The sequence below is a fragment of the Ranitomeya variabilis genome, chromosome 2 (genome assembly GCF_051348905.1).
Source record: "Ranitomeya variabilis isolate aRanVar5 chromosome 2, aRanVar5.hap1, whole genome shotgun sequence".
In the NCBI taxonomy this organism is placed as follows: Eukaryota; Metazoa; Chordata; class Amphibia; order Anura; family Dendrobatidae; genus Ranitomeya; species Ranitomeya variabilis.
In genome coordinates, this window is record NC_135233.1 from 171,564,014 (window position 1) to 171,583,004 (window position 18,991).

Here is an 18,991-nt window from a genome sequence, read left to right on the forward strand (position 1 = left end):
CCAGTATTTTCCATCTTTATTTTTTGTGGTAGAAGGAAAGGCAAGTCACAGCCCCATTGCAAGCATTTGTGTCTTTTTGACTTTTAAATGTTTTTTACATTATTCTGTGTGGTTCTGTGTATATCAATAAAGTATTTACATTTTTTAAGTTGATCCCTGATGTATTGCATGTTTCTGTTCTTTTGTATAATTTAGTAATATTTTGACATGCTACAGGTCGATCCTTGTATATGATGGTGCCCTTCATCTTGATTTGATGCTCAATACAAGTAAATTGAGCGCGGCTGTGCGCGTCTACTTGGAATGTGGCCGGATGTGCATGTCGCCTACTTGTAGTCACATTACAGCTCGGCGACTGGAACTACGGTGCTCATTTCGGAGCTGCACAGCTCTGTTGATGGAAAAGTGGTCACGGCCGGGTACTGCACATCTGTCCTTGAATTGCTGGTGGATGTGCAGTACTCTGCTGCGGCCACTATACAGTTCATGGAGTTGTGCAACTCCCAAAGGGTCAACATTGACTGTTAGGATTGCTTCTTTCTATAAGTGGCACTAGAGTTCTAGTTCTCTTCCTCTCTGAAGACACAATTTGCATATTTCCCAGAGGAGCATTGTGGCTTAAAAATCTCCTCACCTTGGCATGCTGAATATGTCACCCTCCACAAGGAAAAGCGTTACCCCTTGGCTCCTTAACTGACACGGGTGTACCAGGTGACGCACCCCCAAGGATCAGACATTGGTGACTCATCCTAAGGATATCCCATCAGTGCTAAAGTCCCGGATAACCTCTTTAATAGTTTTGCACACAGTGTACCAATACTACCACATACAAGAAACAAATTAAAAAAATAATAATGTCCCTCTATATGCCCCTAATATATTAATCATTTCCTCCTATGTGACCCATATGCAGTAATATTGTCCCCTTATCTGGCCCCCATATAGTAATAATATCCCCCTATACTGCCCCCATACATTAACCCCTTCATGACCTTGGGATTTTCCATTTTTCCGTGTTCGTTTTTCGCTCCCCTCCTTCCCAGAGCCATAACTTTTTTATTTTTCCGTCAATTTGGCCATGAGGGGGCTTATTTTTTGCGGGACGAGTTGTACTTTTGAACAACTTCATTGGTTTTACCATGTTGTGTACTAGAAAACGAGAAAAAAATTCCAAGTGCGGTGAAACTGCAAAAAAAGTGCAATCCCACACTTGTTTTTTGCTTGGCTTTTTTGCTAGGTTCACTAAAGGTTATTTTTTATCTAAGTGGTGAAAAAAAATTCCAAACTTTGCTAAAAAAAAATAAATTGGGCCATTTTCTGATACCCGTAGCGTCTCCATTTTTCATGATCTGGGGTCGGTTGAGGGCTTATTTTTTGCGTGCCGAGCTGGCGTTTTTAATGATACCATTTTGGTGCAGATACATTCTTTTGATTGCCCGTTATTGCATTTTAATGCAATGTCGTGGCGACCAAAAAAACGTAATTCTGGCGTTTCGAATTTTTTTCCCGCTACGCCGTTTAGCGATCAGGTTAATGCTTTTTTTTTATTGATAGATCAGGCGATTCTGAACTCGGCGATACCACATATGTCTAGGTTTGATTTTTTTATTATTGATTTATTTTGATTGGGGCGAAAGGGGGGTGATTTAAACTTTTATATATTTTTTATTTTTTTCACTTTTTTTTTACTTTTTTTTTTTACTTTTGCCATGCTTCAATAGCCTCCATAGGAGGCTAGAAGCAGGCACCACTCGATCGGCTCTGCTACATAGCAGCGATCTGATGTTCGCTGCTATGTAGCAGAATTGAAGGTGTGCTGTGAGCGCCGACCACAGGGTGGCGCTCACAGCTGCCGGGGATCAGTTACCATAGAGGTCTCAAGGACCTCTATGGTTACCATTCTGAAGCATCGCCGACCTCCGATCATGTGACGGGGTCGGCGATGCGATCATTTCCGTCCGCCCGGCCGGAAGCGGTAGTTAAATGCCGCTGTCTGCGTTTGACAGCGGCATTTAACTAGTTAATAGGCACGGGCAGATCGCGATTCTGCCCGCGCCTATTACGGGCACATGTCAGCTGTTCAAAACAGCTGACATGTCCCGGCTTTGATGCGGACTCACCGCCGGAGCCCGCATGAAAGCGGGGCTTCTGACCTCGGACGTACTATCCCGTCCGAGGTCAGAAAGGGGTTAATATTGGCCCCTATGTGGCACTCATCTGGTAAAACTGTCCCCCATGTGTTCATCATGAGTTAATATCGCCACCCTATGTGGCCCAGTAATAGTAATTGTCTCCCTGTGCCCCAACACATAAATAATGTCTCTCTATGTGGCCCCCATACATTCATAATACCCTCTAACGCGGCTTGGTCCATATACACTAATATTATATTAATCATATATAGATTGATGGAGCTGCTCCATGTTTAGTGGTTGCAGTTATCTGACCATTGTGACATCACTCGTGTTCCGCTCCTTGTGATGTCACATTGAGATCTCCATTGTGACATCACGGAATGTGTGGTTATAAGGCGGCGACGCTGCAGGAAGAGGCTTTGTCTGAAGAAGCTCACTGTGCATTACACATTAAGCGATATTTCTTCAGGCTGAAATGCTCTTTCGATTTCTTTTAATCGTGAGTGTGCTATTAGCATCTGTGGAAGGCGCGCCTGTCAACATCCGCCGCCATGATTCCTGGCCAAAGCATATGGCGCCTATCAACATCCGCCGCCATGATTCCTGGCCAAAGCAGACAATCCCAGCAGGTAAGTACTTTTCCAAATATTCACATATTATGGGGTAAACCCCATTATGCTGAGTGAAGGCTGATTTTTTGCGCCCTGAGTTCACATTTTTACTGTCATTTTGGGGTCGATTCAATATTTTGATCGCCTTTTCTTGCAATGTTGCAGCTGCCAAAAAATGTTATTCTGGCGATTTCGATTTTTAATCATTTCCTCCTATGTGACCCATATACAGTAATATTGTCCTCTTTTCTGGCCCCCATATAGTAATAATGTCCCCCTATGCTGCCCCCCATACATTAATATTGGCCCCTATGTGGCACTCATCTGATAAAACTGTCCCCCATGTGTTCATCATGAGTTAATATTGCCACCCTATGTGACCCAGTAGTAGTAATGTCTCTGTGCCCCAACACATGAATCATGTCTCTCTATGAGGCCCCCATACATTCGTAATATCCTCTAACCCGGCTTGGTCCTTATACACTAATATTATATTAATCATATATAGATTGTTGGAGCTGCTCCATGTTCAGTGGTTGCAGTTATCTGACCCATTGTGACACCACCCGTGTTCCGCTCCTCGTGTTCCGCTCCTTGTGATGTCAATTGAGATCTCTCATTATGCTGTTTACTGATCAGATAAATTTAATTTAGATTTTGATAGATTGAACTTTTATAAATGCAGCGATAACAAAAGTGTATTTAGAATTATTTTTTTAAAGTGTTTAATTTTTAATGAACTTTTTTCATTTTTTACTGTATTCTTACTGTACTCAATAGTCCTCTTTAGGGACTTGAAGCTGCGATTGTCTTGTTGATTGTGCTATACATAAGAGTGGATAAACACTGCTATGTATAGCTAAAACCACGTTCTCCTATGAACGCCAGCTACAGGCTGACTTTCACAAGAGGATCCTCGCAACAAGCACGGTATCTTCAGCAGACCCTCGGCTGTCATGGCAACCCATCGTCACCCACCAACATGTCATGGGTACGCTGATCAGCTTCTGATATGACCCCCCACGGCACGTGTTAAATGCAAATGTCAGAGATTCATAGGGGCATTAAACAGGTTAACACCCATCGGTGGAGCCCTACTCCGCCCGCGACTGTCAAAATCACATGAATCAGCCATTAACAGCCAGGAGACATGCAGGCTTGACATGCGAATGGCATTAAAGGCAAGGACACGACCTTTGACGTACATGTAGGTCAAAGGTCATAAAGGATCTAATCCTAAATACATGGCCAGGACTGATACAAGTGTTTAGTCAAATAACATAGAGATCAGACATAGAGGTGTAATACTGCGGGTCGGATACAATAACTTCTACATAGAACAGAAGGGAGGTATAGGTAATACTTCTAATTTTGTCAGCAGAGATTTTCTTTAACGTCTACTTTTAATTTCTAGGCAACACTAATCACCTGATCTTTGGTCCGTGCTCAACAACATGCGGTAAGTAACTCGCAATTAAGATATAACCTTCACATTCAACATTTCACATCTGGCACCAGAACCTACTGACAATCACTAATAGGACCCAGTGTAATATGATGGGTGTCAGACTCCGCTTCATTAGAGACACCAAATATTTGCTCTTATATAACTTTTATTGAGTGGCTGAGATTGTTAATAAGTCACATGATACATTTCATGGAGGAGTCTTCATGTATTACCCCCTCCCATCCTGTATTCCCTATTCTGGGCTCTCAAACTAATTGTAAGAGTAAATGTAGATCTTCCTGTAAGGAATAATGGAGTCACTTGTGTCTGTGATCATCAGTCGCGTGATTTCATCATTACCACAGGGGAAATAATACAGTTTTATGACTAACGGGGACTAATCTGTCCAACATGTTGAGATTTCCTATAATTGTGATCTGTGCAGTCCTAGAGTTACTTATAAGAAATGGTCCTAGGTCTGGATAAGTAAATTAGGTGCAGTGAATAATGTATATATTAGTAGCTGTAGACGTCTGATGTTCTCCTCCACTAGAAGACTACCGAGAATTACACTGATACATTGAGAAAAGTTCCTATAGTGTTTTCCTACAACTAATTGATGTCTCATTTCTTCAGGCATTGGTACCAGGGTGGTCTATAAAACCAGAGGCTGCCAAAACGGACAGGACAAGTGTTTTCTCCGCACAGAACAGTGCAAAGGACCTGAGGATTGTGGATGTAAGTCACATAGTTACGTGGATTGGTTATCTATTATCTGTCAGTGTTAATTTGAAGTAGCCCCGATGTTCTGTAGCCAATGTTCCTTCCTAATAAATACTGCAATTAGACTCCGCTCCTGGATCAATCCCTCTTCTCCAGTAATCTAGAGCAGATATCTAGTAATATTATCTATTTAGGGAAAAGCCTCCAGATGTCTTTTAAACGTTTTTCCTCTAGACACACAGGCCCTTTTGAGGTGTTTACATGCCTGGATATAGAAAGATAGATCCGGGGCCTAACGATCGAGGTCACAGTGAGTGCGATCAGGCCTGGGTAGGTGGGCCCTGCAGACATACACTGAGCTGAAATTCACTGCGGCACAAATATTCACCGAGTGGCGCGTGCTAGTGATGTCATGCGCTTCCCGTCACTTACACGCTAAAGTCAGCTGCCGGCTTCTGCTCCGGCTATGGAAGAAGATGTCACAAGTAGTGGGAGTGGGGGAATTTGAATAGAATCATTTCTTTTTTTTACCTTTGTTAGAGAAGAGCTGTAGAACAGGGACATTATTTTTTACTGGAAAAATATACCAGGATGGGGATATATATAACTGGAAGGAGCCCAGAATGGGGGGCATTATACCAGGAAAGGGTCCAGGATGGAGGACATTATACCAGGAAGAGGCCAAGGATAAAGACTTTATATCAAGATGTTGGATATTATTACTGAATGAGGTCCAGGATGGGGAACATTATAACAGGAATGGGGTAGGATGGGGACATTATTACAGGAAGGGGGCCGGGATGGGTGATATTATTATATGAAGGGCATGTAATTGGGACTTTATTACAGGATGGGGACATTGTACATAAGGGGGCAAACACGTATGTCTTCACAGGATATGGAATGCTACAAGAGACCATACATCTGACAAATATGCAGGTGGGGACCCAGGTAAAAAATTTTCACCAGGACACATCGGCCTCTACCTAAGTAACTGGATAGATCTCTATATTGTCCATTATATCTATTGTATATTAATATGGCATCATCCCTGAGACATAATTTTGTAAAACTAACGTCCCATATTTTTAATCATCTTGCCGGGTCCTACAGTCCAATAGAATATATAATAGAGTCACAGATATCTCTGCTGCAGATTGAGCAGAGCTCAGGTATTGAGCTGTGTATAACCGCGCCACAGCTTTGTGTTTACATTGTATATTGACAGAAAGCGGCTAATCAGTGCTGGAGGCCTGGTTGGACTAGGAGGCGCAAGACCAGTTGTCCTGTAGTGATAATCAATTGCTGGTAATACAGTGATTCTATTGAAACAGTCCAGTAATTGACACATAGCTATAATAAAGGTCTATGCTTCTACATTATGGTGTCTCAGATAATATGGTAAAAGCCTAGTGATGGATTCTCTTTATAGGACTGCTTCGATAATAATGGCATAGTGTATTACAGACAAGCTATTAAATATATATGATATACATATTTTTTCTTCTTTTTCAGTGGATGGTATTGTTCCTTCAAAGATCCCTTGGATTGAATACCTCATTTATATTGCCGTTTCTATTGGCATATTCCGCCTTGGATTATTCATTGGTGTCATGTGTATTATCATATGTAGGTGAGTATTGTAAAGGATGATTTATATTGTACATGGGAGTCTGTAAAATAAAATTATGTCTTTATTACAAATGCGAGGCTCTGACAAAATTCTGCCAAATTATGCAGATTTTATTTAGAGATTGGATTTACAGCAAAATTATTCTTCACAAATTAATTGTTCCCTATTATGTTCAGGGGTCTCCCCAGTCTCAGATCATGATACATGAAGGATGTAAGAAGAGAATAAAGTTCATACACATCAAGCCCCTCTCCGGAAGCCCCCACTGCTCTCTGCCCGTAACTCCAGCCCAGTGTTGACTCTTGGTTGGGACCTGCGTGAGCAAAGACCTTTCTGGGCCCGCTTGTAGCTAAAGCATCAATCCAAAGGGAACACTTGGCCAGAGGCACGGTACAATGGTAGTGTGGAAAACTGGCCATCGAGAATAAAGCAGCAGAAGGCGTCAGAGAGGAGAGCCAAACTTTTTGCCAGTGCTCTACTGTTCCACAAGCTGGCGGCTGCAGCTAGCTTCCACTTTGCCTTATTCTCGTGGAGGAAAATACAAAAAATCTGTGTTCTCCAAAATTCTGAGTTTTGTAAATATGAGCAGAATTCAATTCCACTCAAATAAATCCACTCATGTCTAATCTTCATATTACCTTACAATCCAGTATGATCCACACATATTGAACTTTCATGTACATAAAAAATGGTTGATAAATACCAAAATTTTACTTATTGCCAATGTTTCTACAGAATGTAAGAGACAAAATGAATGAAGAAACATATGAGTCTTTATTACATTCTGCAGAATACAGATATGTTACTTTGTAATTCACAATATACCTTATATTTTACTATTTTAAAGATGTCTGAAAAAGGATAAATCCGGGAAAAATGATGAATCTCGATGTTCTACTGATGGAGATACAGACACTACTGCTAAACCTCTTGGTAAGTACAGCCTAACCAATCTGACACTAAAGCTGTTCTCCAGGATAAGAAAAACAGGGCTGCCATAAAAAAAAAAAAAAAAAAAACCCTGTGCTTTCAAAATCTTCAGCTTGTTCATGGTATTGCAGCTCTGTACCATTCCCTTCACTGGAGCTGAGCTACAATACCAGGCACAACCTGTAGACAGGGGTGGTCTCCAGGCACAACCTGTAGACAGGGGTGGTCTTATTTTTCAAACAAACCAATTATGTTTTTCTAACCCTGGACAAGACTATAAAATCTATATGTAAATAGTTATTGTTTTGCTTTTTTATAACTTGGTAACATTCCGCTTTATGACATCGATGACTTAATCTGGGGACATTTGATTCGTAATTAATAGAAGAACATCTTTTTAGAAATGGTCTCTTAACCCTTTCGTGCCAGAGCCTTTTTGCGCCTTCATGACCAGGCCAATTTTTTTCATTCTGACCAGTGTCACTTTATGTCATTTTTTTCAATAAACATTTGGAAGCTTTAGCTTGGGAAGATTTTAATACCAATTTCAATATTCTACATTACAGGAAAGCATGAGGAACAACCAAATATTGTGATCGATGTCGCTCCTCATGAACCCATGGTGAAAAAGAGAGAAATCCTCAACAGCACCATGATCCCTATGCCTGATGCCGGTGATGTAGTAATCAATATGGGCCCAGATGAGGACGCGGTCACCGACCCTCGCAGTAAGTTAATTTTGTCTTAACCTTGATAGAAAAGATTGCTGACATCACCAACCCCAAAAAAACCCAAACAGCTGTTATTTTAACTTTCTTTGCTTGCATAAAATAAACACTTTATAACAATATGTTATTGATTTGCAGTTTAAAGAGGTCTTTTCACCAAAATTTTCTGGTTGAACTGGTCACATGATGTAAAAGTGACTGCAGAGTGAAATAAAATGATTTTGTTATTTTTTTTTTTGCATTAGACATTAGTGTGATGATTGATGCATCTCTGGACAGACAGTGTGGGATAGAGGCAGGACAGCAGAGATGGTGACTGTGCTATCAAAGAAAGATGAAAGTTGATAGAAGGGTTTGTAATGTGACACAGAGAAACTCAGTTGTGCTGCCTCTGCCTCCACACTGACTCGTGCAGAAGGTTAGACCAGGAGATTAGGGCTGTATCCTCACATCTCACACATTGAGATGAGTTCTTTTTCTGATGTGTTGCTTATGCTTTTTTTCATAGGTTGAAAAAGACTTAGGTCCATCAGGTTCAACTTTTCTCCACCAATTGGGCATTTTGTCACTAAATTAACTATAACCCACAAAGTTATGTGTATTGAGGAAATCGTCCAGATCTTTGTAAAAGTGGTTATAGTGCCTGCCATTACTACCTCTTGTGATAGGGCATTCTACAATCTGACTGCTCTAACTGTAAAGAACCCTTTCCTATTTAGCTGCAAGAATAGCCTTTCTTCCACCCGTAAAAAGTGCCCACTGGTCCTAAGTATGGTCCTTGCAAGAAATAAATAAGTCATTTGCTAGACCATTTTATTGACCCCACATATATTTATAGATGTTATAATGAGATCTCATGTAAGAAGCCCAACTTTTCCACATCTCATCCTATGAAAGGCCTTCCACCCTATGTAATAATCTAGTTTCCCACCTTTGAACTGACTCTAATTTCTGAATATCCTTTTTCAAACGCCCAGCCTAAGACTGGATCCCATATTCTAGATGTGGCTAGCATCATAGAGGGAAAAGAAGTATACCCCAGTGAAAACTCTCTGGCAATTCCCACACTGATTTCACAAACGTTCCCTCAGTAATGAGAAAAATTTTGATAACTAATATCTACTTAACTGAGAAGCAGATTTAAAAAAAAAAAATGTATTCCACTTTACTGCCAATATTCCATCAAGTGGCCAGTTCAACATGAAAAATTTGTGGTGAATAGTCTTCTTTAAAGAGAACCTGTCACCAAGAAAATACAGCAGAGGAAGCGGAGTAGATTGATAGTTTTGTGAGAAAAGATTCAGTGAGGGTATATGCACACGTCAGGATTTCTTGCAGAAATTTCCTGAAGAAAAACGGAAATTTTCTACAAGAAATCCGCATTTTTTTTTGCGTTTTTTTCGCGTTTCTTTTTAGCATTTTGCAAGCGAAATTAGCTTGCAGAATGCTAAAGTTTTCCAAGCGATCTGTAGCATCGCTTGGAAAGCTGACTGACAGGTTGGTCACACTTGTCGAACATACTGTTTGACAAGTTGACCAACTTTTTACTATAGATGCTGCTTATGCAGCATCAATAGTAAAAAGATATCATGTTAAAAATAATAAAAAAATTAAAAAATGGTTATGCTCACCCTCTGCAGACAGCCGATCTCCTCAGCGGCGTCCGTTCCTATAGATGGTATGTGTGCGCAGAAGGTGACGTGAAGCTCACGTGAAGGTGAAGGTGACGTCGCGGTCACGTGACCGCGACGTCATTGTGGTCATGTGACCGTGACGTCATCGCAGGTCCTTCACACACACCATCTATAGGAACGGAAGCGGCAGCATGCACCGCTGAGAGGCGGGAAGACTGCGGGGGCCATCGAAGGTGAGTATATGACTATTTTTTATTTTAATTCTTTTTTTTTTTTACCAATTATATGGTGCCCAGTCCGTGGAGGAGAGTCTCCTCTCCTCCACCCTGGGTACCAACCGCACATGATCTGCTTAAGTCCCGCATGGTGTGCACAGCCCCGTGCGGGAAGTAAGCAGATCAATGCATTCCTAGGTGTGCGGAATCCACGCAATTCTGCAAATTTAATGAACATATTGCTTTTTGCACAAGAAATGCAGAATACACTTAAAATAATGGGAGGCATATGTAAGCGTTTTTTTCGCGTTTTTATCACATTTTTATAGCGAAAAAACATGAAAAAAATGCGAAAAATACTGAACGTGTGCATATGGCCTAAAACTGAATTTTTAAGCTGTTTAAGACTTTGGGGCTTTCTGTTTTTGAGTTTCTGTTTTATCTCGCCTTCTACCCAGAGCTGTAATTTTTTTCTTTTTAAGTCAATGTGGTCATCTGAGGGCTTTTTTTTGTGTGGGCAAGTTGTCCTTTTGATCAACAATAAAAGAACACCATATTGTGTACTGTAAAACAGGACAAAAACTAAAAGTGCAGAGAAATTGCAAGAAAAGTGCAATTCCACAAATGCGTTTTTTTTTTTTTTTTTACCATGTTCACTAAATGCTAAAACTGACCTGCCATTATGATTCTCCAGCTCATTATGAGTTCTCTTACACCAAATATGTCTAGGTACTTTTTTATTTACGGTAAGTGGTGAAAAAAAATCTAATGTTTGTAAAAAAAAAAAAAAAAACAATGGCACCATTTTCCTAGACAAGTAATGTCTCCAATTTTTGGGATCTTGGGCCGGCCGGCGAGGGCTTATTTTTTGCGCACCGAGCTGACATTTTTTATTGATGCCATATTGGTGTAGATACAATCTTTTGATAGCCTGTTATTGCAATGTTGCGGAGACCAAAGAAACTTAATTCTGAAATTTTGATTTTTTTTTCTCATTACGCAGTTTACTGATCAGATTAATTTTTATATTTTGATAGCTCAAGCGTTTCTGAATGCGTCAATACGAAATATGTGTATATTTTATTTTTTTTGCTTTCTCACTTTATTTTCAACGGGGCAAAAGAGGGTGATTGGAATTTTTATTTTTTTAATTCTCTTCATATTTTTAAAAACATTTTTTTCTACTTTTTACTTGCTTCAATACTCTATTTAGGATACTTGAAGCTGCAATCATCAGTTTGCTTCAGCCCTGCTACCTGTAGCAGAATTGATCATTTGCTATAAGCGCTGGCCTTAGGGCGGCGCTCATAGCAGATCAGCAATGACAACCACAGGGGTCTCTTGCAGACCCCGGGTAGTCATGATATCCCATTGACACCTCGTATTTATGTGACGGGCACGAAGATGGGCGAGATTAGTGACTCGCTTCTGCCATGACCATGATAAATGCCACCGTTTTATAGATTGACAGCGGCATTTAACAGGTTAATTGCTATGGGTGAATCGTGATTACACTCACGACTGTTAGGGGCACAGGACAGCTGATCAGATCAGCTCTCATGTGCCTAAAAACATGAGGGCTCAGAATGGTAGCCTGCATGTATTGCAGAGCACAAACTATGACGCATATACACTCACTGGCCACTTTATTAGGTACACCTGTCCAACTTCTTGTTAACACTTAATTTCTAATCAGCCAATCACATGGCGGCAACTCAGTGCATTTAGGCATGTAGACATGGTCAAGACAATCTCCTGCAGTTCAAACCGAGCATCAGTATGGGGAAGAAAGGTGATTTGAGTGCCTTTGAACGTGGCATGGTTGTTGGTGCCAGAAGGGCTGGTCTGAGTATTTCAGAAACTGCTGATCTACTGGGATTTTCACGCACAACCATCTCTAGGGTTTACAGAGAATGGTCCGAAAAAGAAAAAAAATCCAGTGAGCGGCAGTTCTGTGGGCGGAAATGCCTTGTTGATGCCAGAGGTCAGAGGAGAATGGGCAGACTGGTTCGAGCTGATAGAAAGGCAACAGTGACTCAAATCGCCACCCGTTACAACCAAGGTAGGCCTAAGAGCATCTCTGAACGCACAGTGCGTCGAACTTTGAGGCAGATGGGCTACAGCAGCAGAAGACCACACCGGGTACCACTCCTTTCAGCTAAGAACAGGAAACTGAGGCTACAATTTGCACAAGCTCATCGAAATTGGACAGTAGAAGATTGGAAAAACGTTGCTTGGTCTGATGAGTCTCGATTTCTGCTGCGACATTCGGATGGTAGGGTCAGAATTTGGCGTAAACAACATGAAATCTTTGGGATGTGGTGGAACGGGAGATTCGCATCAGGGATGTGCAGCCGACAAATCTGCGGCAACTGTGAGATGCCATCATGTCAATATGGACCAAAATCTCTGAGGAATGCTTCCAGCACCTTGTTGAATCTATGCCACGAAGAATTGAGGCAGTTCTGAAGGCAAAAGGGGTCCAACCCGTTACTAGCATGGTGTACCTAATAAAGTGGCCAGTGAGTGTACAGTGCCTACAAGTAGTATTCAACCCCCTGCAGATTTAGCAGGTTTAATAAGATGCAAATAAGTTAGAGCCTTCAAACTTCAAACAAGAGCAGGATTTATTAACAGATGCATAAATCTTACAAACCAAAAAGTTTTGTTGCTCAGTTAAATTTTTATAAATTTTAAACATAAAAGTGTGGGTCAATTATTATTCAACCCCTAGGTTTAATATTTTGTGGAATAACCTTTGTTTGCAATTACAGCTAATAATCGTCTTTTCTAAGACCTGATCAGGCCGGCACAGGTCTCTGGAGTTATCTTGGCCCACTCCTCCATGCAGATCTTCTCCAAGTTATCTAGGTTCTTTGGGTGTCTCATGTGGACTTTAATCTTGAGCTCCTTCCACAAGTTTTCAATTGGGTTAAGGTCAGGAGACTGACTAGGCCACTGCAACACCTTGATTTTTTGCCTCTTGAACCAGGCCTTGGTTTTCTTGGCTGTGTGCTTTGGGTCGTTGTCTTGTTGGAAGATGAAATGACGACCCATCTTAAGATCCTTGATGGAGGAGCGGAGGTTCTTGGCCAAAATCTCCAGGTAGGCCATGCTATCCATCTTCCCATGGATGCGGACCAGATGGCCAGGCCCCTTGGCTGAGAAACAGCCCCACAGCATGATGCTGCCACCACCATGCTTGACTGTAGGGATGGTATTCTTGGGGTCGTATGCAGTGCCATCCAGTCTCCAAACGTCACGTGTGTGGTTGGCACCAAAGATCTCGCTCTTGGTCTCATCAGACCAGAGAACCTTGAACCAGTCAGTCTCAGAGTCCTCCAAGTGATCATGAGCAAACTGTAAACGAGCCTTGACATGACGCTTTGAAAGTAAAGGTACCTTACGGGCTCGTCTGGAACGGAGACCATTGCGGTGGAGTACGTTACTTATGGTATTGACTGAAACCAATGTCCCCACTGCCATGAGATCTTCCCGGAGCTCCTTCCTTGTTGTCCTTGGGTTAGCCTTGACTCTTCGGACAAGCCTGGCCTCGGCACGGGAGGAAACTTTCAAAGGCTGTCCAGGCCGTGGAAGGCTAACAGTAGTTCCATAAGCCTTCCACTTCCGGATGATGCTCCCAACAGTGGAGACAGGTAGGCCCAACTCCTTGGAAAGGGTTTTGTACCCCTTGCCAGCCTTGTGACCCTCCACGATCTTGTCTCTGATGGCCTTGGAATGCTCCTTTGTCTTTCCCATGTTGACCATGTTTGAGTGCTGTTCACAAGTTTGGGGAGGGTCTTAAATAGTCAGAAAAGGCTGGAAAAAGAGATAATTAATCCAAACATGTGAAGCTCATTGTTCTTTGTGCCTGAACTACTTCTTAATACTTTAGGGGAACCAAACAGAATTCTGGTGGGTTGAGGGGTTGAATAATAAATGACCCTCTGAAAAAACTTTTCCCAATTTAAAAAAAAAATAAACAAAGAAATAACATTCTGTTTTGCTGCAGTGCATTTCACACTTCCAGGCTGATCTACAGTCCAAATGTCACAATGCCAAGTTAATTCCAAATGTGTAAACCTGCTAAATCTGCAGGGGGTTGAATACTACTTGTAGGCACTGTATATGTCATAGGTCATGAAGGAGTTAATCATTTAAACTTCTGCTCTTTCTGGGATTTGTGGTCCAGTGGGCAGTCCTATCCGTGGTTGACAGCTACCTCTTTATACATACTTGTACAAAAAAATGTCAGTTAGTGCTAGTACCGCCAACTGGTCTGAAAATCCAAGAAAAAGCAAAGGGATCAATGATTAAAACACAGGTAATACTCAATGTTTTCTCACACAACTACAGTACATTATACATCAATCTACTCATCCCCCAGATCTATTACATGATGTCTCCAGATAGAGCTGTGTTTTCATGGTGACAGTTTCCCCTTAAGTCATTTCTTAGTATGTTTGGGGTCTCCAATCCCAGGCTGACTGTAGAGTAGAAACAATGTCCTTTCCATGATCAACTAGTCTCACTAACAGTGTATTTTACAGAACATCAAGAGGACGAAAAACATATTCCTCCTCCTCTGCCTGTTTTAAGACAAACATCTGAACATCCTAATGGCTTCTCGGAAGATGAAGCCCGTCTCAGCCAAAACCGACAGTAAGTTCTTAAGACTTAAATATATGTTTAATGATATACAGTATGTTATGTTCTAGCATTAACAAGCAGTGGGATAACTAGTTAGAAATTGATCACTCGAGACCTTAATGTTGATAGCGATATTTTTATTTGTGCAAGCTAAAGCTTCAGACTGGGAGCCAAATCTGGTCTTTGTATGGAGTCTAGCTGGTACCAGCAACATATTATTATTATTTATTCATATAGCACCATTGATTCCATGGTGATGTACATGAGAAGGGGTTATACACAAATTACAGCTATCGCTTACAGTAAGCAAAGTAACAGTGACAGAGTGATACAGAGGGGAGTTTCCATACTGGTTCTGTTAATGTTTCTAAAATCCATTTCCTTTCAATAAGAGACTAATCGCTAATCTAGTAGTCAATCTGTCAGAGGATGGCCTGTAAGGCTAGGATCAGTTCATTGCCTGTAAAGACTACTGCTGTAATATAATGTAAGAAGCCTCTTCAGAGATGCAGAGGACATGAACAGTAGTGCCATCTATTCCAAGTAGCAATCTTAAAAGTCAATATCGACTTTTTAAAAAACCTTGCCACATAACTTAGGAAAAGAAGCCAAAGCAGAAATTCCCATTGCAGATATGTGTTTCGGGGTGTTTGCTTCTCATCAGTGTAAAGCAGGAGATCTGATTTTCCTGCGTGAGAGACGTCTGACATGGGGTTTAAGGGTTTAGGTTTCTTTGTGTAGACAATTCTTCCCTGGGAATTTGAGAGAGTTCACGTCCTCTTCCTCTCTGAAGAGGCTATTTACTTATTCAGATTCCCTGGGAAGCATTGCATTTCCTTTAAGTCTCCACAAGCAATATAATCTGAAAATAATGAATGACATATAAACTTTTCCAGCTGTCTTGCTCATTAAAATCTGTCTCCATATCCATATAGTCATCTTTACTGTTTTGCTAATGTTGTGACATTTATTTTGCAGGTGAGGCAGGGCGGGGTCTCGCTGTGAACCCACAAAGAACATGGGATCCAGCTGGAGACGACTTTATATCAGCACTGGATATGACATTACTGGACATTCTACACCACTGGATATGACATTACTGGACATTCAACAGCTAGACGCACTCACAAAACGAGTGAGTTTCCTACTACAGAACGAGGCAGATTCCGGGCTCGGTCTCTGTTCTCCACCACTGGATACGACATTACTGGACATTCAGCAGCTAGACGCACTCACTGAATAAGTGAGTTTCCTACTGCAGAAAGAGGCAGATTCCAGACTTGGTCTCTGTTCTCCACCCCTGGATGTAACATTACTGGACATTCAGCAGCAAGCAGCTAGATGCACTTACTGAATAAGTGAGTTTCCTACTGCAGAACGAGGCAGATTCCGGGCTCGGTCTCTGTTCTCCACCACTGGATACGACATTACTGGACATTCAGCAGCTAGACGCACTCACTGAATAAGTGAGTTTCCTACTGCAGAACGAGGCAGATTCCAGACTTGGTCTCTGTTCTCCACCCCTGAATGTAACATTACTGGACATTCAGCAGCAAGCAGCTAGATGCACTTACTGAATAAGTGAGTTTCCTACTGCAGAACGAGGCAGATTCCAGACTTGGTCTCTGTTCTCCACCACTGGATATGACATTACTGGACATTCAGCAGCTAGACGCACTCACTGAAAAAGTGAGTTTCCTACTGCAGAACGAGGCAGATTCCAGACTTGGTCTCTGTTCTCCACCCCTGGATGTAACATTACTGGACATTCAGCAGCAAGCAGCTAGATGCACTTACTGAATAAGTGAGTTTCCTACTGCAGAACGAGGCAGATTCCAGACTTGGTCTCTGTTCTCCACCCCTGGATATAACATTACTGGATATTCAGCAGCTAGACGCACTCACTGAAAAAGTGAGTTTCCTACTGCAGAACGAGGCAGATTCCAGACTTGGTCTCTGTTCTCCACCCCTGGATGTAACATTACTGGACATTCAGCAGCAAGCAGCTAGATGCACTTACTGAATAAGTGAGTTTCCTACTGCAGAACGAGGCAGATTCCGGGCTCGGTCTCTGTTCTCCACCACTGGATACGACATTACTGGGCATTCAGCAGCTAGATGCACTCACTGAAAAAGTGAGTTTCCTACTGCAGAAAGAGGCAGATTCCAGACTTGGTCTCTGTTCTCCACCCCTGGATATAACATTACTGGATATTCAGCAGCTAGACGCACTCACTGAAAAAGTGAGTTTCCTGCTGCAGAACGAGGCAGATTCCAGACTTGGTCTCTGTTCTCCACCCCTGGATGTAACATTACTGGACATTCAGCAGCAAGTAGCTAGATGCACTTACTGAATAAGTGAGTTTCCTACTGCAGAACGAGGCAGATTCCGGACTTGGTCTCTGTTCTCCACCACTGGATATGACATTACTGGACATTCAGCAGCTAGACGCACTCACTGAAAAAGTGAGTTTCCTACTGCAGAACGAGGCAGATTCCAGACTTGGTCTCTGTTCTCCACCCCTGAATGTAACATTACTGGACATTCAGCAGCAAGCAGCTAGATGCACTTACTGAATAAGTGAGTTTCCTACTGCAGAACGAGGCAGATTCCGGGCTCGGTCTCTGTTCTCCACCACTGGATACGACATTACTGGGCATTCAGCAGCTAGACGCACTCACTGAAAAAGTGAGTTTCCTACTGCAGAACGAGGCAGATTCCAGACTTGGTCTCTGTTCTCCACCACTGGATATGACATTACTGGACATTCAGCAGCTAGACGCACTCACTGAATAAGTGAGTTTTCTACTGCACAATAAGGCAGATTCCGGGCTCGGTCTCTGTTGTCATCAATGAACACCCAAAGCCTAAGTGAAAGGCAGTCCTTCAGCCATGGTTTGCTAGAGAGATTTCCTCCACTGGGGGCTTTCCGTTCCTGACTGCTGAAGGTTGACTCTTCGTGAGTCAAAGGCCCCTTGTCATCATCATCATATGGGCAGCACGGTGGCGCAGTGGTTAGCACAGCAGCCTTGCAGCGCTGGAGTCCTGGGTTCAAACCCCACCAGGGACAACATCTGCAAAGAGTTTGTATGTTCTCTCTCCGTGTTTGCGTGGGTTTCCTCCGGGTTCTCCGGTTTCCTCCCACATTCAAAAGACATACTGATAGGGAATTTAGATTGTGAGCGCTATATAAAAATAAAGATTATTATCATCAGGGCCACATTTTAAACGTTTATTGCCTTTTCTTCTATGAGAACTTTTACATTAAACATCTAGAATAAAGTTAATAAAGAAGTTAGTGAATAATATGTAGCAGTGTATCTGAGCCTCTATGGATCTTTATAACACAGATTATACATTGCATTGTGAGGAAGGATTATTTCGTATAGTCATTGAACACCTGGCTGCTTATAAGCATATTTCCTTACAAAGATGTAAATTGGGGTACATTTATGTTGTTTTAAAAAATGAAGATGATTAAAGAAGATTTAAAAGTGACACACAAAATGTGGAACTGGTTTTTTATCAGTCTAGGTGGCATTATATACTTCAGTGTTGCTAGAACATAAATTGCACAGTATTCAAATAGTAACTGTCATTTTAATTATAAGTTTGTTAATCAAGAATATGCAATATATGTTATCAGAGAATTGTGCTTCTTCCTCTGGACTGACCTTTCAATCTCAAGTCAATCAAAATTCTATCAAATCTGTATTCAGTTGTAAAGGGGTGGCAAATGGAAGATGCATTCAGTCAACATTGCACAGCACCTGCAAGTAAATGCCACCATCTGCTGGCTGCACTGGATAGCCAGGAACTGAAGGACGGAGAGTGTGTTCCCTAGATGAAATAATTTGAGGGGGACACTGGGTCAAGTGACATCTGTGACACAGTTGCTAAATATAAAAGGCCAGGACCGTGAAGCACAAGCCAGGGCAAAAGGACGGGCTTGTGGAAGATATTGTGCTCATTGTACCTTAGAGCGGTCTGATCCTGGGGACGTCTCGACTATGTAGTTCAAGCAGCGAAGACTAACTTTTTAGGTAAAGCATTAAAGATTGACTTCGCAGTTCAAGCCATAAAATTCAGATGTTGATCGCCGGACACCTGTCATTCCTAAAAGAAGACCCTGAGTGAACTGAGATACTTCCAGTTTAGACATATGGTACATGTTGTGAGCAGGGGCCATGCTTAATGGAAGAAAGATGGCCAGTGTGAGGAGCAGGCTGTGTACAAAGTGACTCACATATTTAGGCCAAAAGTGTAGGTGTTTTTAAATCAGCA

The 18,991-nt window shown here is 41.8% G+C and overlaps 1 protein-coding gene across 1 annotated transcript; it reads left to right on the plus strand.

The window, feature by feature from the left end:
* Positions 1-1,278: 1,278 nt before the first annotated feature.
* LOC143804771 (uncharacterized) lies at positions 1,279-17,917 on the plus strand. Its single transcript, XM_077283171.1, has 8 exons — positions 1,279-2,764; positions 4,161-4,205; positions 4,830-4,931; positions 6,432-6,549; positions 7,397-7,482; positions 8,046-8,207; positions 14,607-14,718; positions 15,685-17,917. Exons 1-8 carry the CDS (start codon positions 2,611-2,613, stop codon positions 15,686-15,688), a joined length of 783 nt encoding a protein of 260 aa, XP_077139286.1. The 5' UTR covers positions 1,279-2,610; the 3' UTR covers positions 15,689-17,917.
* Positions 17,918-18,991: the final 1,074 nt, after the last annotated feature.